Below are 24,443 nucleotides of genomic sequence, written 5' to 3'. Positions count from 1 at the left end.
ATTAAAATGGGCTTGCAATAAAGTTTCCCGATGTTTCTATTTGGTGGTATATTTTGGAGTTGTTTCTAGAAAAAATTGCTTTTTAAAGATAGATTTTTAAAGTGCCTTTCTTAAAAGCTGTGGCTGTTTGAGATATTATTTCACGTAGAAAGTAATACATTTTTCCAGATAATAGGAGCTCGTTTGGAGAGTGGAATTAGAACCTTTTCACTAAAAGACACATGCATACACATACACATATGCATGTACATACAAATACACACACAATATGTGAAGAAAACAAATTTATGAAACTATTCCCTTGAATTTGAGGAGCATGTTAAATCTTCTAAAGACTGTTTTCCTAAGGTAATACTAATGAGCCACACATGAATTTTATGAGAAACTGTGGGGCCTCTGGCACTTGAAGGAGTCCTATAGCAGTTGCTGTGACTTGGGAGAAGTAAGAAATGGCAGTGATGGTGACCCAATGTACCTAAAGTTACTATTTGAAGGAGTCTTACTTCCTTCTTCATCTAGAACAAACCAGGCAAGTCAGGATTTATCTTTAGGTTAGGGAATTAGGTTTGGTACTGAATGCTAAGAGTGTAAATATTAGAATATGTTCCTGTGATAAATGGAAGTACTTCTGGCATGGTATGAAATGAAAGATCTTGAAAGAAATAATTACCTTAGTATAAGAATCTGATTTTTCATTTTTTTTCAATTGTGAAATAAAGGGGTTGTACAAGTAGTCACTAAGATTCAGATTTAAAATCCTGTGTTTCTTTGACATAATCTTTGTGGTTTAGAAGCAGTCATATTTGGATGCTAAACATAAATGCCCTATTTTTAATCCATGATCTAATCTTAAACTAACATGTGTACTTTTCTTCCTACATATTTAAGTAAGTGATAACACTCTTAAAATGTGATAGGCATATTTACATAAATTTGGTTAATATTTATAGAACTGGCCCCTAGATTTCTTTCTAGTTTTTTTTTTTTTTTTTAACAGGGTGCTCTTTAATTCATAATATAAATTCTGTTTGCCAGCTGGTATGTGAAAAATCTGCAGTGATGATCATGTTGTTTTTAATAGATTTGGTTTAAGAGTTTAAAATCTTCCTCTGTTGGCAGCTGTTGTATAATTAAAAAGCTGGCTGGTCTTCATCATCTCTGGTTGCTGGGAGGTAAGCCCTAAATCCTTTGAATTTTCTAAGTTATAAGAATATCTTGTTATTCATGGTGGGTCCCTGAGACCAAAGATCTGAGTTTATGTTAACAAAATGACTCAGTTCAGAGTTTGGCCATGCCAGAAACACCAATCATTCAATTAGAGAGTTGGGGCTTTGAGCTAGTTTATATCAGCCTGACCTCTAGGCAGGGGAGGAGAGTTGGAGATTGAGTTCAGTCATGCAGTCAGTCAGTCATCATGTCTATGAAATGAAACTCCAATAAAAACACTGAACGTCAAGGCTGAGGCAAGCTTCCCTAGTTAGTGATATTCCTATGAGTCCAGAAGCCCCAGGAAGGTGATATTCTTGGTCTCACAGTTTAGATTTTAAAAAAACATGGCTATAGTAACAAAAGGTACAGAAGTCTTTGGATAAAGGTGTTAATAATGAGATCTTGTGAAACAGAATGGCATTACAGTAACTCATAAAACAGAAGTATGACCTCATCACTCTGAAGTCAATCAGATCTGGAGAAGAGTCTGTAGTGTTTGATTAACTATATAGTGAGAAAAGAATCTTATTTTTCCCATGTTCAAAGAGATTAGTGGAGGGAGGGTTGGATTGGGGGTTTGGGATTAGCGGATGCAGACTATTATACATAGAATGGGTAAACAACAAGGTCCTACTGTATAGCACAGGGAACTATATTCAATATCCTGTGATAAACCATAATGGAAAAGAATACGAAAAAGAATATATATGTGTATAACTGAATCACTTTGCTGTACAGCAGAAATTAACACAACATTGTAAATCAACTGTACTTAAATGAAATTTTTTAAAAATGTAAACAAAAAGTCAAACCCATGACAATAAAATGATCAGTATCTATCAGGGAATCTCGGGGATAGGGAGCAGTTTAGTATCGTGGAGGAAGCACAAATTTAGAAGTCCTGGGCTCAGTCTCAGTGCTGCCCTTCATTAGTTGTAGAACCTTGGGCAGGTTATACAACTTCACCAAACCTCAATTTCTTTATTTTCCAAGTAGGGGTAAAAAAACAAATTATCTTACGGAGATGTAGAGAATGAAAGATATAAGCAACATTATAGGTCAAGTGCCATTTAATTTCCTTTCATCTTATTAATATTATTCTCTTTCTTATTGAAACAACAACAAGTAAAACACGGAAACAGAGGTAAACTAAGAATCCTTCCACCATCACTTCCAGCCCCTGCCAAAACTCAGGATTCTTATTTAAGAGAAGACATCCCTTAAAAGAAGACAGACGGGACTTCCCTGGTGGTGCAGTGGTTAAGAATCTTCCTGCCAATGCAGGGAACACGGGTTCGAGCCCCACTCCAGGAAGATCCCACACGCCGGGGAGCAACTAAGCCCGTGCGCCACAACTACTGAGCCTGCGCTCTAGAGCCCACGAGCCACAACTACTGAGCCCACGTGCCACAGCTACTGAAGCCCATGTGCCTAGAGCCTGTGCTCCGTAACAAGAGAAGCCACCGCAATGATAAGCCCCTCGCACCACAATGAAGAGTAGCCCTCGCTTGCCGCAGCTAGAGAAAGCCTGCGCGCAGCAACGAAGACCCAACACAGCCAAAATAAGTAAATAAATAAATAAAAAGAAGATACACTCTCATTATCAGCCTTATCCAAAAAAAGTTTTACCAAACAGTATACATTTCTTCTGGAAAAAGTAATTGATATTATGTATAAAGTAGGAGCTATAAATATCCTTGGTGAGTCCTTTTCCCTTCGTAAACAAGTTCATTTGTGTCATTTTTTTTTTTTTTTGCAAATGAAACAACAAAGGATTAATCTCCAAAATATCATTTCTTTATAGACTCCTCATATAAGCGTTATCATACGATATTTCACTTTGTCTGACTTACTTCACTCAGTATGACAATCTCTAGGTCCCCGAACTTATGGTTATGGGGTGGGGGCGGAGGGGGAGAAGGGATGGTTAGGGAGTTTGGGATTGACATGTACACACTGCTGTATTTAAACTGGATGACTAACAGGGACCTACTGTATAGCACAGGGAACTCTGCTCAATATTATGTAACAACCTGAATGGGAAAAAATTTGAAAAAGAATTAAAAAAATCCTTGGTGAACCATAAATTTGATAAGGCCGTAACAATGACATCAGCAAAAGCCCTTTCTTGACACTACATCTTCCCCTTCAAGTACTACCCCAAGTTAATAGCTGAATTATTTGAAGAACTTTAATGAAATTTAGTAAGCCAAATGCATTAAGAAATTCCAGAAACACGTGTAAAAACATCAAATTACTATGTTGTGTAACAGGAACTAAAATGGTGTTGTAGGTCAGTTATACTTCAAAAACAAACAAACTCATAGAAAAAGAGATCAGATTTGTAGTTACCAGATGTAGGGGATGGGGAGGAAAGTAATTAAAAGGCACAAACTTCCAGTTACAAGATAAAGGAAGTACTAGGTATATAGTACACGACATGATAAATATATAATGAAAGTTGTTGAGACAATATGTCCTAGGAGTTCTCATCCCAAGGAAAAACATATTTTTTCTATTTCTTTAATTTTGCATCTATATGAGATGATGGATGTTAGCTCGCTGTGGTCATCATTTCATTATGTGTGTAAGTCAGGTCATTAGGCTGCACACCTTAAACTTATACAGTGCTGTGTATCAATTATATCGCAGTAAAACTGGAAGAAAAAAAAAGAAATTCCAGAAACGAAAGTTAAGCTAATAATTCAGTACCAATACAGAAAAAGGCTTACAAAAGGTATGTATACTTAGCTTTAACCTTCATTTTCACTTGTAACCTCTCAGAAAGAATTATTTCGGGGAGAGTGACAGATTTTCTTCTAGCCCTCCCAAATAATTATGTAGTTTATTTCAAGTTAGTTTCATTTAACAGAGCATGCTGTTTTCCTCTCTTAGAGTTCCCTTCCAATTTTTGAATTATCGTCATATCTTTGTTGAGTGTCTCATAACTAAACACACCTCTAAAGGGTGTGCTTTTTTAAAGAATACTCAAAAGAATGATGTAAACACTTGTACTTCTCACAGGCCGGGTTGATTTTTTTGAATTGCTAAAATTTCTTCAAGTAAACACATGTAGGAGTTTGTAGAAATGTAAAAAAATGAATCTATGAAGCTTTATTTTTTTATGCTGTAGCAAAGTAACTGAAAATGAAATTATCTAGAGACATAGTGGAGGAATTGAAGGGTTTAGTCTAATCCAGCTTTCTCAGAGTTTGAAACCATGAGTTTAACATGGTCCTTTGGGGTCCTTGAGAGGTAATAAACCTATAAACAATTCAGACACAGGCTTAAATTCCCAAAGTATTTGCAAACACATTTAATCTTTCTGAAAATATATAAAAGGTTGATTAGACTAGGAGTCTTTAAGTCTGCATGGTATTAATTTTAACTGAAGTAATATTACTGACAGAATAGAGAAGTTGATATTGATTTTTGTTTGTTATAACTATTGCATACCCTCTGGCATTTATAATAGCCGTCAGGACAGTGATGTTGCACCATACTTGCGTGATGGTTGCACAAACACAAGAAATTACATGAATCATATAAACAGCGACTGAAACGAAAAACATTGTAAAAGCCAGATTTTAATGTTCTGAATTTGTTTAAAAAATATAACTCTTCAGGAAGTAATAACATTCTGGTTGTGAGCTTTTTGTAACAGCAATCAACAGCAGTATCAGTGGCATGTCAACTTTCAATTACCCAAACCATGTTGGTTATGGGGGCTTTGGAACTTGACAGACCTGGGATCAAATCCTTTCTCCAGCTTTCACTGGCAGTGTGATTTTAAGAAAATTATATAAGCTCTCTGAGCCTCACTTTTTGCATTTTAAATATGGGAATAACTAGACTCACAGGTGGTTGTGAGGATTAATTGAGGATAGATATGTGGAAAGGACTAAGCACAATGTCTGGTAGATATCTGGGGTTCTCTTCCGACATTTCCTCTGGAGAGTCAAGAATCTTTCTCACTGAAATGCAAGGTTCTGTTTCATGTAGGGAAAACAGGATAATAGAATTTCAAGTTTCACAGTTTTCCCTGATCTGAGCATAAATTAAAGGAAAAGAATCCGGAATTGGGGAGACTAGTTTGGATGCTGCTGCAATGATCCAGATGTGGGATAAAAAATTTGGAAGTGGAGTGGGGCTGGAAAGTTTTGAAATGGAGTAGGATATGGTACAAAAGGAAGAACTCACAGAAACTACTGAATGATTGGGAACTTGGAGTGGGAGATACGAAAAAGCCAAAGCAGACACAAAGTTAGCAGTTGTGAGGATTTTACTTTCATTGATTGATTAATCATATTCAGGGGTAACATTCAAAATATTTACCAGCCAGCATGCCATCCACTGATCAATCAGACCTGTTGCCAGCTGTAGAGCTGGAGCTGGATGTTGGAGACCATGAGCCATGCCCCTTCAGTTGGGAGGTTTGCGACATGCACCAGGAGGGTCTGAGGTGGTACTGGGGGTATTGACGCTTTTCAATATTGTAATAACTGGCGTGGCCATACCAGTACTTTTAAGTTTAATATCAACCCGTTCCTTCAGACATTCTTTTTGTGAAGTAAATTATATACTTTACCATATTGGTCATCCTGCTCTGAATAATGGCTAGTGTCTTTCTTAACTGTGCTGTTTGCATTAGTCCAGAAGTGGTCTACCAGCTCAGACTAGACTTTGTGCATCCTGAGTTAAACTCTATTTCTATTAGGACCATTGGAATTATACTTTGTTTTCAATATCAATAAAGTGAAAATCTAATGTCCCTTTTTTATAAAGTGCTTCACTGAAGTAAAAATGATAACATTCATTCATTCTCTAGCTGGCAAGCAAACTAATTAAAAGATTATTATATATTCCTTAAGCCAGCAAGTCTTTCAATATATTTTAAATTATATTTGATGCTATAATCTTTATTTCCATTTTAGAAAAAGTTAATGTGCTCACTAATCTAAAGAGTTGCATAATTGACACTAGACATTTCAGCTAATGTAAATTAGTGGGTTCTGCTGAACTTGGAAAAGAGGGGGGGAAAAGGACACTGTTTGAAAGAATAATGATAATACAATCAAAAATTACAATCCTGGGCAAGATTTTATGTTTTCAGGATTGGGAACATTGTTTCACTACTACCAATTTTAATGGTATTGTCTGTATCATCGTTAAGTATCACTGATATTGGCAATGAGTTCTCTGATAAAATTTCTACTAATTATTTTATCTCTAAAAATTAAACTACCATAATTTACTAAAATGTAAATCCAAATCTCCAACTGAGAGTATATATACTGATGAGAAATTTTTTGAGGTTTAAATGCAATAAGTTATTTTATTTTTCCAATGGAATTTTTTTTTAAGTTTTTTTTTTTAAATTTATTTATTTTATTTATTATTTATTTTTGGCTGTGTTGGGTCTTCGCTGCTGCACGCTGGCTTTTCTCTAGTTGTGGTGAGCGGGGGCTACTCTTCGTTGCGGTGTGTGGGCTTCTCATTGCGGTGGCTTCTCTTGTTGCGGAGCACGGGCTCTAGGCGTGTGGGCTTCAGTAGTTGTGGCACACAGGCTCAGTTAGTTGTGGCTCGCGGGCTCTAGAGCGCAGGCTCAGTAGTTGTGGCGCACGGCTTAGTTGCTCCGCAGCATGTGGGATCTTCCCGGACCAGGGCTCAAACCCATGTCCCCTGCGTTGGCAGGCGGATTCACAACCACTGTGCCACCAGGGAAGCCCCAATGGAATTTTTAAAACTGTATAATAGATATTTCTACTGTGTTGTAGGTCAATAATTAATGTTACAATTAATCTTTGCCTCAAAAATGGTACCTTTCCAAAAAAATCCCCTGTTGAAATTTCATTTTAATAAGTGAATTAGCCCATATTTGATAACTAAAAATATTTTTCTAATTAACCTCTAAAGCTGTATTTCCTGATGGCTGTAATCATCAAATGCAAGTTTGCTTAAAGGATTTGCTTGACCTTCCACAGTAAGCAATTAGAGCTTTCAAAGTAAATTAAAACAGACATTAAATTCCCTCGTGAGACAGAAGTGTCCACATTGTGCAAAAGGATTAATAGCTCAGATGTGTTTGCTAAAACTCAATGAAAATAGCAGGTGTTTGGCTGTAGATGGTGATAGAGAAGGCCCAATCAAAGAGTCTTACATCATAGTCTCAGATTCTCTGAGCTGGAAAAGTATTTAAGTGTCCTCTAACTCAATCACTCATGTGAATATTACATTTTATCCATGGCCTCTAGTCTTGTTTGAACACCCAGTTGCTTCTTTCTATGTCTTTCAGTTCCTTCACTGGGAAACACGCATGCTCATCTTTAAATTTAGAGCTTCCAAGCTGGTGGAAAAAAGCAGAACGTGACCCAATTTAGAAATGCAATATCAGCACAATACTGCAGGTTCCTAGATCTAGTGAGATGAGAGTTGAGGCAGAATTCCTCCAAAATAGTTTCTTTGAATAAGAGTAGACTCTATATCCATACATGATAAGTGATAGTCATGTGGAAAGTTCCTCAGATTCAGTTGTTTGTCTCCCTTCCCAACATTGTAGAACCTCTGCCTACTGTAGGGAACCTTTGGGAACCTAAGGGAAAAGTTGCCCTATTAGTTCCACCTCTAGCGCTCAACTCCTCTTATGTTAGCAGAATTACCAGATACCCCCTTGGATTACCAGGCAAAAGAGAAATCTAGACTTACGTGTGTGAATTGGTTTGGGAGGCTAGTGAGGAAACTTGGAGATCACAATTTATGCAGTTTTAGAAAACCAGGATTTCTCGGGTTTTTTGTTTGTTTGTTTCAGCTGCGCCACGTGCCCTGTGGGATCTTAATTCCCCCGACTAGGGATCGAACCCGTGCCCCCTGCAGTGGAAGCACGGAGTTTTAACCACTGGACCGCCAGGGAAGTCCCCAGGATTTCTGGTTTTAAATTCTACCACTAGTGAGCTTTATCATCATGAGTGTGTCACTGTATTTCTCTGACTTTTCAGTTTTCTTCTCTATAGTGTGAGAATAAATATACTTACAATTCAGGGTTGCTGTAAGAATTAAAGGAAATAATACAGAATATATAAAAAAAGAAAATAAAACATTTGAACTTTTCTTATTACATCTTTAAATTTAGCAACAAAGCAGCTTTGTAACCCTAATGCCTTAGTGGGAAGTAAAAGAGTTAACACGCATTAGAAAATGTGTAGAATTCACATGAACCAAATGTCTTTCCAATACAGAATAAGCTTTTAAACTTGAGGATTTTTGCCCCTTTTACCTGTCACTCTAAACACCTCAGGAACCTAGGTAAAAACTGAAGATGGCAGTTTTATGATACTGAATATAATGATAATAAAAACAACAGCTCTTATCTACTGAATGTGTGTTATGTACTATTTGGGTTGTCAACCTGAAGCTAGGAATGACATTTTAAAGAAATATCCTCTGCTTGGCACTTGAGGTTAAGAATGACTAAATTTCAATTTTGAATTATTCTTTCAATTCATGATGCTCTGTAGTTGAGAATTCCAAAAAATGTATAACTACTGTGCATCGGTTCTTATTGTATGTACTTTCAAGTATTTACGTTTGTTAGGTATAACCATAATATTGACATGCACTGATTCATTCATCCAAGTCATAATAGAATACCATTATTTTAGAAAATGTTCTATTTTCAGGAGAATATAACAGTGAATGTCATGTCTTTCATCAAATCTGCCTTGATAAACTGTTTTTTTGAAGGCTACCTAAACAACAATAACAACAACCCTAAAAATCTTCCTCCTCACTTCTTAGTTTATCTTTTATTGGTACATTCTTTTACTTCATGTATTTTCTTCTTTTACAAATTCCTCTCTTTCTCCACAGATTTCAAAAGAAACTACAAAGTAATTTTCTTCTCCACATCCTCTCTTGCTGATTAATGTTGCTAATATTGGCAGTTTTTTAGACTTCTGAAGATCATAGAATTAATGTTTGCTGCATTGAGGGGATTTTTAGTGCTCTGTATTACAAACTGTGGCAATGTTTACCCACTTTTACATGCTGTTTACTATTCCTGTTTATACTTTTGGTGAAAAAATACTGGCTCTCCGTCTCACAGGAGTTTGCAAATACTGTCAAAATATACACACAATATTAGCATGTAGGACACTATTCTTGCTTTCTTGACAAAATATCAATGCCTGGCAAAGGTATACTTGAAGCTGTCTATTTTGGGGAGTAGACTGAAGTTAAAAGGTAAGTATAAGCTCCTGATACTACCCATAAGTATTTGGTCTTCTATATCCTCATGGAAAAAGCAATATATTTTATAAATTCTAACCTTTTCTTGTACAAATTTGAGTAAGGTATCATGTGTTTCAACTAAAACATCTTGGGGCTTTAGAAGTTTATGTAGAATACATTCCATGATAAGTGGGCAAGTGGGCATCAGTACTTTCTTAAATTCTGATTAGCCAAAAAAACTAATAGTTAACATGGCTGGGTGGCCAGCCAAGGGAGATGTAACACGTGCTCGTTTCCACAGAGTTACAGCCACAATCTCTCTATGCCATTTTAGAGTATAAATATGTTAAGGGCAGGTATGTAAGGAAATAGTATATCTTCAGGGTTTAGGAACTATAACGTTAGGAAAGGCATGTATGTGTAGGAAATCTCAAAATTGAGCAGATTATACTTCAAATCAGTCATTTCTAGTTTGGGGGTCAGGACTTCAAATCTCTAGAAAAACATTTTCTGTCTGTCAGTGGAGTGGTTATATTTTAGAATTTTCCAGCTCATATCCAAATTAACCAGTGTAGTGTATTTTAATTATTTTGCACCCTAGGTTTAGTCTACATTTAGTAGAATTTACCTGGAAACATGATTTGATGGTTTTAGATTTATTAACAACATAATCTATGAACATTGTAATATACGTTTTGGGGTTTGCAAATAAGAGAAATGCTGTAATAAATAAAGATATATTACACTTCACTGGCTTTTTGAGTGGTAATTTCTGCTGCCTTGATCATTTATACTACACATACTCATGGAGTACCTTTATGAGCTAGGAACTGTGATAGAAAGAATATAGTTCCTGCCCCCAAAGTACTCCCTGCCCAGGGGGGGAGAATGCTGGGTAAATAATTACTTGTCTGGACTCCCTCCACATGTTTGTGTGCCCTTTAGAATAATTAATAGAAACAAGGATAAAACATCCTCCCCGCCCCAAACATAAGCCTTATTGGCTTGTTAATCACCGTATACCGTCTCCGCTCATCACAAGCACATTTTACAATGTACTGTATGTATTAGAGCTTTTACTGTAAATTTCCCTGTCCAGAATCAGAATCCCTATAGTATAAAACAGTGTGTTTTGCTCAGTCAAGTGAATGTTCCATCCTATATTATATGTATGTGATGTCTTTGAAATAGTTTTCTTCCCAATTCTCTTGCCTTTTTGGATCGACTCTTCATTACCTCATACCCACAATATGGTCTCCTACCTGGTGTTTTCCCTCAGCCTCATTTAACTACAAATTCTCCCTGATGCTTAAATCTTATTCTTATTTCAGAATGTACCTAAACTCCTATTTGCACAACATTTCCCTGGGCACTCCCAGTGACACTTACTTCTCTGAACTGTAGGTTTTATGTCTACACGGTTTGGTACTAGGGCCTGGAATATCTCATTTTATTGGAGACTTTTTTAAAAAATTGAACTATAGTTGATTTACAATGTTGTGTTAGTTTCTGTGTACAGCAAAGTGATTCAATTATACATATATATACACATATTTTTTTTCATATTCTTTTCTGTTATGGTTAATTACAGGATATTGAATATAGTTCCCTGTGTTACAGTAAAACCTTGTTGTTTATCTATTTTATATATAGTAGTTTGTATCTGCTAATCCCAAACTCCTACTTTATCCTTCCCCCCATCCCCTTTGGTAACCATAAGTTTGCCTTCTATGTGGAGACTTGTTTTATGTGTATATTTTTCTTCTGCAGTGCAGCAGGAAGCTCCTTCTGGATGGGAACCATATTTTATGTGCTCTGACCGTAATGTCATGTAACTGAGTCCTGTGAGTGTCTTGCGAAGTTCCTTTTAAAGTAGACCCCTGAAAGCATTAAGCATAGTGATGAGCACCCAATACAAAGTCAAAAGTCACATACTGAAAGGATGCACTGCCAAATTGTTCTAATGATCACATAGAAAAGCCTGCTTAAAAAGTGCCAATATGCCAAAAACCTCTAAGACATTCTCAGTATAAAAAGCTGGTCATTTCTGTAGTCAGCACACATTAGTTCGATGTAGTGTTCAAAGTGAGTTACTTACTAAGGCAAATTTTTTGTTAAGAATCATCTGCTCCACCAAAGATGACTCATTATGGAAGAGGTGGGGCTGCATGTGGCTCCACATATGTGGAAACCACCAGAACTCATCCACAGACCCCAAAAGACGGTCATCCCCTTCATCTTCCTCTTCAGTTCCTTGGGTTGGGGGTGGGGAGAGGAGAAAGATTATTCAATTAATTTTAGTTATACTGATTGCCTGTTTATCTGTATATCTATCTGTCCATCCAACCATCCGTCCATCCATCTAATTATGTAATCGTATATATATATTTAGAAGGTACCATTTATACTATCTTAGATACATATAAGACTTGGAACATGAAATGTAACAAAGGAAAATCTGTTACTTGGGGAACAACCAGAGACTGTGATACAAGTCTTTTTAAAGTTTTAAAACATGAGACATGGATATAAAATCACTGCAAGATGGAAGTACACAACCATTCCAAAGGACTTTAGAACTTCTAACTTTTAGGATATTTATATAATTTGCAGTTTGGAGAGAATGGTGGATAAGTTGGGAATGTAGTCAAGGGAATATGAGTGAGGAAATGTGCAGTAGATCTCTAATGGTTGATCATTAGACATGGGTTGTGACACAACAGTTGCAACAAAATAATTCCATAATTTACTTGGGTTACTCCTTAAGTCTGAGAAGAAGTTACTCAGTATATATTTAGTGAAAACTAAGGCATAAAAAGGAGAAAAAAGGGAAATGTAGGAATTATTATTGAGAAAATGAGAGAAAACTAAAGGAAAGAGAAAGCAAAGACAGTGATAGAAAGAAGGTGAAGTGGTGAAGTCATTGTAAAACAATCCAAGTACCACCATGCTCCTTGGTGCTACTTGTGTTCCTCATGTTTGCCCTTTCTCTCAAGTTCTTGGGAGCAAACTTTCCATCAAGACAGCTCTATTTCCTTGAGAGTTAGCTTTGTTGTTGTTCCTCTGATTTTTCATATTTGAGCTTGTTTTAATTCCTCCATTTTCCACAACCTGCAGTTTAGTTGAGTGTGGGAAATTACACAGTTCTCTAACTTATGTGAGGGGGTAGGAGTCTCTTTTTGTATTTCCCCAGGCAGAGTTTCTTTACTAAAGCATGAAATGAGAGCAGTGTAAGGTGCCTGTCCTGGCATACCATAAAATGATATTAATCATCACAAAATTATGCAGCCACACTTTAATTTCAGCCACAACACTGAATCCAGTAAGGTCCTAGAACAGTGGTTTCTTCAAATGATGTCCCTTCTATGTGGAGAAGAAACCTCCTCTCATATTTTCAATAGCAGTTCTGATGTGACCGGTTCTAATAGGGCCCTAGGGGCTAAAGATGGAGGATGGACTGCTTCCCTGGCTCAGCCAACTGAGCCCGGTGCTTGTTACCACTCTTCTTTCACTTAATTTTCCAAGAGAAGGAAGGCAGAGCTTATTGATAGGAAAAGAATCAGATCCTGTGATTTACTGTGCAGTGAAGGAGACCAAAGATAAAGATGTAGTACAAGGCTGTATGGTTGCTCCACTGTATGCAGGAAGAACAGAATTAGTGATATAGACTGAGTGGAATAACATAATCTTTCAACAAGGAAAGTCTTCAATTCCACTTTCATATACTTAAGTATCAATACTCTGCTGATATGAAGGAACTTTTTCTCTCTCTGTAAAGGGCATCTTTAACGTGAATCTGTTTTATTTCCCTTATTTTTTCCTCTTCATCATACACTCATGTTACCACAGTATAGTTGAACAGGTATAGCCTTTGGAGTCAGAAGTTTTTAGTTTATTTGTAGTTTCCAACACATTTGAGTTGTGTGATTGTGGGCAAGTCACATAACCCCTTTAATGTTGGTATTCATGTAGGCAAAACATACGGATAGCAATACCTATTTTATTCTATTTGGGAGGAAGTGTCTACACAGTCCCGACACATACTGGGTAATCTAAAATGCCCATGTCTTTCCCTCCTGTATTTCTTGCTCCTGTTCTTCTACTTGTCTCTGTGAGTTTTTTTTTTTTTTTTTTTCACTATAATACTGCATGCGGGGGGGGGGGGCACTGTCATGAGTGTTATGTGGCAGAGGAGACTTTGTATTTAAGAATGTAAGAACTGATCAAGCCATTATATTAACTGACTGGCCTGATAAACAAGTCCCTCACATCGAGCATTCTTGGGGCTTCTGAGTGATTATCTTACAGCTCTGGGAAGCCATCTAGAGAGGAATGCAAAGGAATAGGAAAATGGAGGTAGGGACTTAGAATATCTGATGACCCCAATCATGGCAAAGTCTTGCGTCCTGCTACCTTTTAGGTGATAAATAAGGCGGCCCTGGTAAAGAAATATTAGCTATGTACGACTGGTGATGCTTAAATACATGTTGGGTTTTTGTTGTTGTTGTTGTTGTTTTGTTTTTACATAAGGATGACGTCATTTGGTTTCCCTGCAATTAAACATCTCTACTTACATACTCTCCTCTTGTTTAACATTTTGTATGTCCTCAGGACACCATAGTAGTTAAGATTACAGTCAGTTACTTGTTGCAGTTTTACTTTCCCATACTGAAAATAGGCAGATGTCTCTTGGGGTTTCCCAGTAATCAGTTCATTTCTGATTTCCACCTCCCCTGGGAAAAGTGAGCTGAGATTTCCTGGTTTATGAAAAGTCACCCTTCCTACTACTTTTAATCTCTATTCCCCACCTCCTATAACTCCTATCTTACCCTGCATCCTTCTTCTTATCTCTTCATTCATTTTTCTAGTTGGCCTTTACCCAGAGTTTATTTATGAGGACAGCACAACAGATTTCAGAATTCTTTGGAAAGATTGCTCAGGTATTTGGTGTCCTTTCCTGAATATCATGGTGAAATCTGCTATTAAAATATCCATACATTTTAATCATGCAAGAGTCAGACAAACAATGTCTGCCCTCTGACAGACATATAAAATCATAGTAGGCATAATTGTATGCCTTTCCTTTTTTCTTTACAACTCTCTCCTATCTGATTTCCTTTAATCCTACTTTGGGGATGTTTTACATCAGAATTAATTATATTGAGAACAAGTGTCTGTTGCCTAACACTTTAAACATCATGATAAAAAACAGCTGAAACATAGTTATTCATGGTTGGATTGTGCTGGCCTCTTGCCATTCCTTTATTCCTCCACTTTACACACTTTTGTCAGAACTGGAGAGAGAAGAACTAGAAGTCAAATTCCTCAATTTTAAGTGTCATTTCTTAAGTTGTTACAAAACTACACTGAAATTTTATAGTTAATGCAAACTATTATTTTATTATATATCTATTTAAATAACTTATGTCTCTTCAGTATTTTATCTGTAGTATTTCCTACTCTGATATTATATTAAAAACCATCATTGACTGAGACTGTCTTAAGTGTTTTTCAAGTAGAGTCTCATTTAATTCTCACTACAACCCTATGCGCTAGGGGCTACTGCTAACGCCATTTTACAGGTAAAGAAATTGATATTTGGAGAGGCAAAGTAATTTGTCACAAGTCATTGGGAATACTGGGATAGAACCTGAATTCAGAACCTGAATTCTAACCCAGATTACACAACTCTAAATTCAGGACCCTTAACCATCATTCACTGACCAAATGTGGAGTTTAGAAATAAGATTAGCATTTACTAATTCACATAACATTGCTCTTCACATTGTTAATTAATTCTGTGATAGAATTTACAAATACTATTGGTTCTCAGTGATTTGGGAAAATATACAAACCTAAAGAACCTATAGATAAGGGGAAGGAACCTTTTGCCATTCAGCTTCCTTAATCAAGGATTGCCAATTAAATGATAAAAACCCATTTTTCTTTTTTCTAATACATAAGACTAGGGCTCTAACTGACCTTAAGTTAAGAGTATTTTTTGACACTTAAGTAGTTATATGACCTTGGGCCCCTCTAAGTTTCTATGTTATTATCTAGAAAACAAGGTAACACATTCTTTAACTCCTAGGATTCAATGAAAAGGTACATGAAAAGTGCTTAGCTAAGTACCTAGAATATGGTGCTGCTCACTAAAAGGGAACTATAATTTTTATTCTTTCATCTCTTTATTTCTCACAAAATGCACAAATCTTTCAAAAAGTAAAGTACATCAAACAAGATGAAACCCTCTCCTGAAATGAAGTCTTACTAGTATGACAGTGCTGTTTTTCTCCTTCCCTTAAAGACTGAATAAAATAGAATTTTTAATAGAAAAAGGAGTTACTCATTTAGAAAGGAAGGCAGTGTAATTCAATTAAACTTTACAATATTTAATTTTTGAAGGATTCAGAGTATTAAATTTTATATCTGTTCCCATTGAAAACTGATTTTACTGGTTTTAGACAAGGCTAGCTAAGTTTTTGTGGAAGCTTGCAGGTCTTATACAGCCAACAAAACTCTTTCAGGCCTTCTCCTTAGATTCCTCCTGTGTTCTACTGTCCCTGGCTTAGAGAGAGGATATACCTACTGTGAGCTGTGGGAAGTACCCAAGTAAGGAAAGAGAACAAATCTTTCAGAAACAAGAATGAAGGAGAGCCACTGGCTACAGTCATTCTTTAGCATTCATCACTGGGCAAAAAATTGAGTTGCCAGGAGTGCTTTATTATATTTCTATTATGTTTGGGAAAAAGTTTTAATTATTCTTAATATTTAGAGTGATTTTCTTTTATAACACAACATGGTCAAATTTTATTCTCTGACCTTGTTCCATATAAATACTAATAGTTAAAATAAAGGTAATTTTATTTTCATTCAATCATTTATTCATTAATTCATTTTTTTTTTTCAATAGGCACTGTCCTACTTGCTGGTGTTACAGCAGTAAAGCCTTTGTAGAGTGTTCATTTTAGTGAGGGAAGAAAGACAACAGATAAATTTAAAAATAAAGTACATTCAACATCCATTCATGATAAAACATTTAGAAATCTATGAATAAAAGGGAGCTTTCTTAAGCTAATAAAGACTTTCTATAAAACTGTCCATTGAAAGAATTCCCCTCAAGAACAGGAAGAAAACTACTGAAGGATTTCCCCTGAGGTCAGGAGCAAGATATGAGTGTTACTATCACCATCTTTAATGTTTATGGGAGATCCAAGCTAGTGCAATAGGCAAGGAAAAGAAAAAAAATTCATAAAGCTTAGAAAGGAAAAAATAAAATTTTTACTATTCAAAAATTATATGATTGAATAGGTAGAAAATCCAAAAGAATCTATAAACTATAAAATTAATAAGTGAATGTAGCAAGGTTGCTAAATACAAGATCAGTACACAAAATCAATTACATTATTATTATTATACTATCAACAGAGAAATGGAAAACTTTAAAAAAAAGACACCACTTACTATTGCATCAAAAAACCCCACCAAGGAATTAATATAAAAACAATAAAGTTTTATCAAGTGTAGTTAAAGAGGACCTAAATGTGTTCAAGAATAGGAAGACTCAATATTTAGGATAGCAATTCTCCCCAAACTAATTAATAAATTTAATGTAATTTAAATAAAAATTTTAGTGAGGTTCTTTGTGGATATTGGTAAGCTGATTTTAAAATTTACATAAAAATGCAAAGGGCCAAGAATTGCCAAGGCAATCTTGAAGAAGATGAACAAACTTAGAGGACTTAACAATAGCAGATATTAAAATTAATTATAAAGTTACAGTAAATAAGACAGTATGATGACACAAATGGAACCAATGGACAGGAGAGTACAGAAACAGAGTCCACATATATATGGTCATCTAATTTGTGACAATGATGATACCATGGTACAGTGAGCAAAGGATGGTCTTTTCAATACTTGGTACCAACTTGACATCTTTATGGAAAAAAAGAAGGTATCTTGACCCTTATCTCACACATACACAAAAATCAATTCCAGATGGATCTCAGATACATACATTTTAAGCATGTAGGAACATACTTTCATGATCTTGTGGCATGCAGAGATGTCTTTAAAAAGACACAAAAAAGGAAAAAAAAGATAAATTGGACTACATTAAAATGTTTGTTCATCAAAAAATACCAGTAGGAATGTAAAAAAGATAAACTGCACATTAGGAGAAAGTATTTGCAACACAGGTAACTGACAAAGGGCTCATTAAGAGTATATAACGAATTTCCACAAATCAATAAGTAAAAGCAGACAACTCAATAAAAAAAAAACACTGAGGTATTTCAAAACAGAAGATATCCAAATGGTCAATAAATATATGAAAGAAGCTCAGTTTCACTACTTAGTGAAATGTGCATTGAAATCATATGTAATATGATATCCCTACTGCCCACCAGAAAGGCTAAAGTTAAAAAGACAAATAATATTAAATACTGGTGAGAATGTAGAACAACAGGAAAACTTACATACTGTTGGAAATAAAAACTGGTACAACCACTCTGAAAATCTGTTTGGCATTTTCTACTAAAGCTGATCATAAATGTACCACATAACTAGCAATTCTACTCCTGGTTGATAACCAACAGAAAAGAATACATATGTCCTCTGAAGGACAGGTACAAAAATGTTCTTAACACAACTATGCAAAAAAAAAAAAAGCCAAAGACTGGAAACAACCCAACCATCCACATTGGAGGAATAGAATAAAGAAATTCTGGTAAATTCAAAAAATGGAATACTACAGAACAATGACAATGAAAGAATTACAACTATACACAATGATGTCTGCAAAACCAAAATAATGTTGAACAAAACAAGCTGTATATAGAAGAGTCCATACTATATGATTCCTTTTATACACATCTCAAAGCCAGGCAAACTAATTTGTGATATTAGAAGTTAGGATAGTGGTTTTCTTTGAGGGAAGCTAGTGACTAAGGCAGCACAAGGGAGGGGGTGTGTGAGATGCTGGTAGTATCTCTTTCTTGATCTGCATGCTGGTTATGGAGCTCTGTACACTTTGTGAAAATTCATTGAGCACTATACTATACTTATTACTTTTGCGGTTTTATATATGTAAATTATAGTTCAATAGAAAAAAAGCCCATTAAATAATAATATGGTGAGTAAACTTTCCAACTATTAACATTTTGTAAAGGTGAAAAAATAACAGGTTAAATGAAATTGAATAATATGAAGAAAATAAAGTAGGGGAGAGACACAGGGAATACAGGAAGGTGTGAAGAAGAGGGGTCATAATTTTAAAAAGAGTGGTCAGAGAGGCTTTAATGAGAATAGTTAATCTCCTTTTTCTTACCTGTATGGTAAAATTTCCCTGAAAATCCCAGGTTGAACGTAAAATTTGTGATTTGTGCACGCAAAAGATTCTGAGTATCAAGCAGGGCCTGAAATACATAATTTTAAAAAATATATCAGGTGGAGCATGGCCTTGAGAAGATATCTTCCTTTAGCATTCAAAAGGTAATACTACTCCTTTAGACATGAGAGAATTAAATGATGGAAAGTAGTTTCTTTACCACCTTACAACTAGCAAGAAGCTTCTGAGATTACATAAATACATACTTATATTTATCCTTTAGCTGCAATAAATCAGCAAAAAATGTCAGCTAGAAAAAGGAAGTTAAATGAAAAGTTTACTCTTCATGTATCAAAGGAAGTAGTATCTAGTACATAAAATACATCTCCCTTTACACCTCAGGGATGTAGTTCACCAGTTGTCAAAAGAAGGACATTCTGTTTAAGTGAAACTATGCAAGAACATATATTGAAAGAAACAGATTGTTGTTTTTCAGATATACCTTTGGTCTTCAAAATATAAGACTTTTCAATCTTTAAGTCTTAGATTCCCCAAAGATAGTGATTATTCTTCAAAAATGGATATCATGGTAAAGTAAATCTATAGTTTGCCCTTCCATTGAAAAACAGATAAAACCCCCTACTAATGACAGGTAAAGCTATTTTGAATCAGAGTTTTAATTGTTATATCCTATAAAGTATTTTTCATGCTATGAGTATTTAATGGACTTCTTTTCTTCTCCTTCTCCTCCTTTTCTTTCTCATTCTTATTTAAGTTTACATTCTTGTATTCCTCTCTCCCCCTACCCCAGACTATGGTAGTTGAGTGCCCACCTCAATGAGGCAAAAAGTAACACTAAATGGTAGATTTGTAAAGGATCTTAGTCAACATTTCTTTTATACATGAAGAAACTAAGGAGAAATGACTTGCCCATTTTCAAAGATAAAATTATTGGTAGATCCAAGGTTAAGGATATACTTCACCTGATTCCATATTAGGTACTCTTTTTACTCTACCACACCAAATCTTTCCCCACCCTTCCATAGTACTGCTGAATCCACAGCAAAATCTTTTCTTAATAGTGTAGCTGATATCTGGAAGCTCTGCCCCATCATGTTCACAGTCTCAATGTTTTTTGGGGGATAAACAGATATACATATTATTCAGAGACCCTCTCATGATTGTATGTGTTCAACAATTATTAGTTGCCACCCCTCTATTATTGCTGCTGCTACTATTACTACTCCTAATATGGCTGTTGTTATTGTTAGTGATAGATAATACATATCATCTCTCTGAACTTTTCCCTTCATTTGTTAAAGTTGAGACAATTATCTAACTCATAGAATTATGATGAGGAATATAAAAGAGATAATATATGCGGGAGTGCTTGATAAATTTTTTTAAAAATGGCATAAAATGGATAAAGAAGATGTGGTACATATATACAATGGAATACTACTCAGCCATAAAAAGGAACAAAACTGGGTCATTTGTAGAGACATGGATGGACCTAGAGTGTCATACAGAGTGAAGTCAGAAAGAGAAAAACAAATATTGTATATTAACACATATACGTGGAATCTAGAAAAATGGTATAGATGACCTTATTTACCAAGCAGAAATAGAGACACAGACATAGAGAACAAATATATGGATACCATGGGGGAAAGGGGTAGGGTGGGAGGAACTGGGAGATTGGGATCGACACATATACACTATTGATACTATGTATAAAATAGACAGCTGATGAGAACATACTGTATAGCACAGGGAACTCTACTTAATGCACTGTGGTGTCCTAACTGGGAGGGAAATCCAAAAGGGAGGGGATATATGTATATGTATGGCTGATTCATTTTGCTGTGCAGTAGAAGCTAACACAACATTGTAAAGCAACTATACTCCAATAAAAATTAAAAAAGTATTATCAGCAATATATTATATATTAATATAATTATATGTATATAATTATATATTATTGATAATTATATCTATAATTATCTATATCTGTATATTATATATATCTCACCTACTTATTTTTTTAATTGAAATATAGTTGACATACAATATTATGTTAGCTTCAGGAGTATAAAATAGTGATTCGACATTTAAATATACTATGAAATGATCAACACCTGAAGTCTAGCAACCATCTGTCCCCACACAAAGTTGTTACAGTATTACTGACCATATTCCTTATGCGAAAATTATATCCCCATGACTTACTTATTTTATAATCAGAAGTTTGTACTTCTTAATCTCCCTCACGTATTTCACTCATTTCCCCCACACCCCTGCCCTTTGGCAACCACCCATTTGTTCTCAGTATCTATGAGTCTGTTTACATTTTGTTTTGTTTGTTTGTTTTGTTTTTTAGACTCTACGTATAAGTGAGATCATATGGAATTTACCTTTCTCTGTCTATTTACTCCACTTAGCATAATATCCTCTAGATCCATCCATGCTGTCCCATGGCAAGATTTCACTCTTTTTTATGGCTAATATTCTACTGTATATACATACCACTCTTCTTTATCCATTCATCCATCAATGGACCTTAGGTTGCTTCCATATCTTGGCTATTATAAATAATACTACAATGAACATAGGGGTGCACATATTTTTTTAATTATTTTATTTATTTATTTTTAACATCTTTATTGGAGTATAATTACTTTACAATGTTGTGTTAGTTTCTGCTGTATAACAAAGTGAATCAGCTATACATATACATATATTCCCATATCCCCTCCCTCTTGCGTCTCCCTCCCACCCTCCCTATCCCAGCTCTCTAGGTGGTCACAAAGCACTGAGCTGATCTCCCTGTGCTACGTGGCTGCTTCCCACTAGCTATCTGTTTTACACTTGGCAGCGTATGAATGTCAATGCCACTCTCTCACTTCATCCCAGCTTACCCTTCCCTCTCCCTGTGTCCTTAAGTCCATTCTCTACATCTGCGTCTTTATTATTGTCCTGCCCCTAGGTTCTTCAGAACCATTTTGTTTTCTTAGATTCCATATATATGTGTTAGCATATGGTATTTGTTTTTCTCTTTCTGACTTACTTCACTCTGTATGACAGACTCTAGGTCCATCCACCTCACTACAAATAACTCAATTTCATTTCTTTTTATTGCTGAGTAACATTCCATTGTATATATGTGCCACATCTTCTTTATCCATTCATCTGTCAATGGACACTTAGGGTGCTTCCATGTCCTGGCTATTGTAAATAAAGCTGCAATGAACATTGTGGTACATGACACTTTTTGAATTATGGTTTTCTCAGGGTATATGCCCAGTAGTGGAATTGCTGGGTCGTATGGTAGTTCTATTTTTAGTTTTTTAAGGAACCTCCATACTGTTCTCCATAGTGGCTGTATCAATTTACATTCCCACCAACAGTGCAAGAGGGTTCCCTTTTCTCCACACCCTCTCCAGCATTTATTGTTTGCAGATTTTTTGATGATGGCCATTCTGACCAGTGTGAGGTGATACCTCATTGTAGTTTTGATTTGCATTTCTCTAATGGTTAGTGATGTTGAGCATCCTTTCATGTGTTTGTTGGCAATCTGTATATCTTCTTTGGAGAAATGTCTGTTTAAGTGTACCCATTTTTGGATTGGGTTGTTTGTTTTTTTGATATTGAGCTGCGTGAGCTGCTTGTATATTGTGGAAATTAATCCTTTGTCAGTTGCTTCGTTTGCAAATATGTTCTCCCATTCTGAGGGTTGTCTTTTGCACATGTTTTTGAATTAGTGTTTTTGTTTTCTTTGGGTAAATACTCAGAAGTGAAATTGCTGGATGATATGGTAGTTCTATTTTTAAGTTTTTGAGGAAGCTTCATACTGTTTTCCATAGTGGCTGCACCAATTTACAATCCCACCAATAGTATATGAGGGTTCCCTTTTCTCCATATCCTCTCTAGCACTTGTTATTTCTTGTCATTTTGATGGTAGCTACTCTGACAGACATCTTTTCATGTGTCTGTTGGCCATCTGTATGTCTTCTTTGGAATAATGTCTACTCAGATCCTCTGCCCATTTTTAAATGGATTGGGTTTTTTTTGGTATGGTATTGAGTTTCATGAATTTTTTATATATTATGGATATCAGCCCCTTATTGGATATGTCATTTACAAATATCTTCTACCATTCAGTAGTCTGCCTTTTCATTTTGTTGATGGTTTTCTTCAAAAAGCTTTTGGTTTGATGTAGTCCTACTTGTTTCTTTTTACTTTTGCTTTCCTTGCCTGAGGAGATACATCCAAAAAATATTGTTAAGACTGATGTCAAAGAATGTACTGCCTATGTTTTTTTCTAGAAGTTTTATGGTTTCAGGTCTTACATGTAAGTCTTTAATCCATATTGAGTTTATTTCTGTATATGGTATGAGAAAGTGCTCCAGTTTGATCCTTTTGCATATAGCTGTCCAGTTTTCCAAGCACCATTTATTAAAGAGGCTGCCTTTTCCCCATTTTATATTCTTGTCTCCTTTGTCATAGATTAATTGACCATCTAAGTGTGGTTTATTTCTGTGTTCTCTATTCTGTTCCATTGTTCTATGTGTCTGTTTTTGTGCCAGTACCATAATATTTTGATTACTGTAGCTTTGTAGGACTGCGTGAAATCAGGGAGCATGATACCTTAAGCTTTGTTCTTTCTCAAAATTGTTTTGGTTATTTGGGGTCTTTTGTAATTCCATGCAAATTTTAGAGTTATTTGTTCTAGTTCTGTGAAAAATGTCATTGGTTTTTTGATAGGATTTGCACTGAATCTGTGGATTGCCTTGGGTACTATGGAGATTTTAACAATATTAATTCTTCCAGTCCATGAGCACAGTATATCTTTCCATTTGTGTAATCTTTAATTTCTTTCATCAATGTCTTAGTTTTTGGAGTACAAGACTTTCGCCTCCTTGGTTAGATTTATTCCTAGGTATTTTATTCTTTTTTTTTTTAATCAGTCATCAATTATATACACATCGGTGTATACATGTCAATCCCAATCGCCCAATTCAGCACACCACCATCCCCACCCCACCGTGGTTTTCCCCCCTTGGTGTCCATACGTTTGTTCTCTACATCTGTGTCTCAACTTCTGCCCTGCAAACCGGTTCATCTGTACCATTTTTCTAGGTTTCTAGGTTCCACATACGTGCATTAATATATGATATTTGTTATTTTATTCTTTTTGATACAATTGTAAAGGGAATCCTTTTCTTAATTTCTCTGATAGTTCATTACTAGTGTCTAGAAATGCAACTGATTTTTGCACTGATTTTGTATCCTGAAACTTTTTTGAATTCATTTATTAGTTATAATAGTTTTTTTGGTGGAGCCTTTAGGGATTTCTATATAAAGTATCAGACAGTGACAGTTTTGCTTCTTCCTTTCCAATTTGGATTCCTTTTATTCCTTTTTTTTTGTCTAATTGCTGTGGCTCAGACCTCTGATACTATGTTGTGAGAGGGGGCATATCTTTGTCTTGTTCCTGATCTTAGAGGAAAAGCGTTTAACTCTTCACAGTTGGTTCTGATGTTGGCTGTGGGTTTGTCATATACAGCCTTGATTATGTTGAGGTACATTCCCTCTATAACCACTTTGTTGAGAGTTTTTATCATAAATGGATGTTGAATTTTGTCAGAAGTTTTTTCTGCATCTAGTGAGATGATTA

General features: G+C 35.4%; 2 protein-coding genes across 7 annotated transcripts in view; one reads left to right on the top strand and one right to left on the bottom strand.

The window, feature by feature from the left end:
• Positions 1-24,443, top strand: part of LOC309627590 (uncharacterized protein) — a 564,483-nt gene that overhangs the window by 107,744 nt on the left and 432,296 nt on the right. The window lies entirely within an intron of this gene.
• NDST3 (N-deacetylase and N-sulfotransferase 3) overlaps positions 1-24,443 on the bottom strand; it is a 160,213-nt gene that overhangs the window by 78,316 nt on the left and 57,454 nt on the right. For both annotated transcript variants that reach the window (XM_082389622.1, XM_082389623.1), the window contains exons 3-4: positions 18,767-18,854; positions 11,534-11,688 (exon numbers count right to left, since the gene is read on the bottom strand). In XM_082389622.1, the coding sequence (XP_082245748.1) occupies positions 11,534-11,688; positions 18,767-18,854 (243 nt within the window). The remainder of the gene's footprint in view (positions 1-11,533; positions 11,689-18,766; positions 18,855-24,443) is intronic.

This window comes from Balaenoptera borealis (genome assembly GCF_965194805.1).
Source record: "Balaenoptera borealis genome assembly, chromosome: 4".
Taxonomy (NCBI): Eukaryota; Metazoa; Chordata; class Mammalia; order Artiodactyla; family Balaenopteridae; genus Balaenoptera; species Balaenoptera borealis.
The sequence above is the reverse complement of the archived record's forward strand: the minus strand, read 5'-3'. Positions and strand labels throughout refer to the sequence as shown.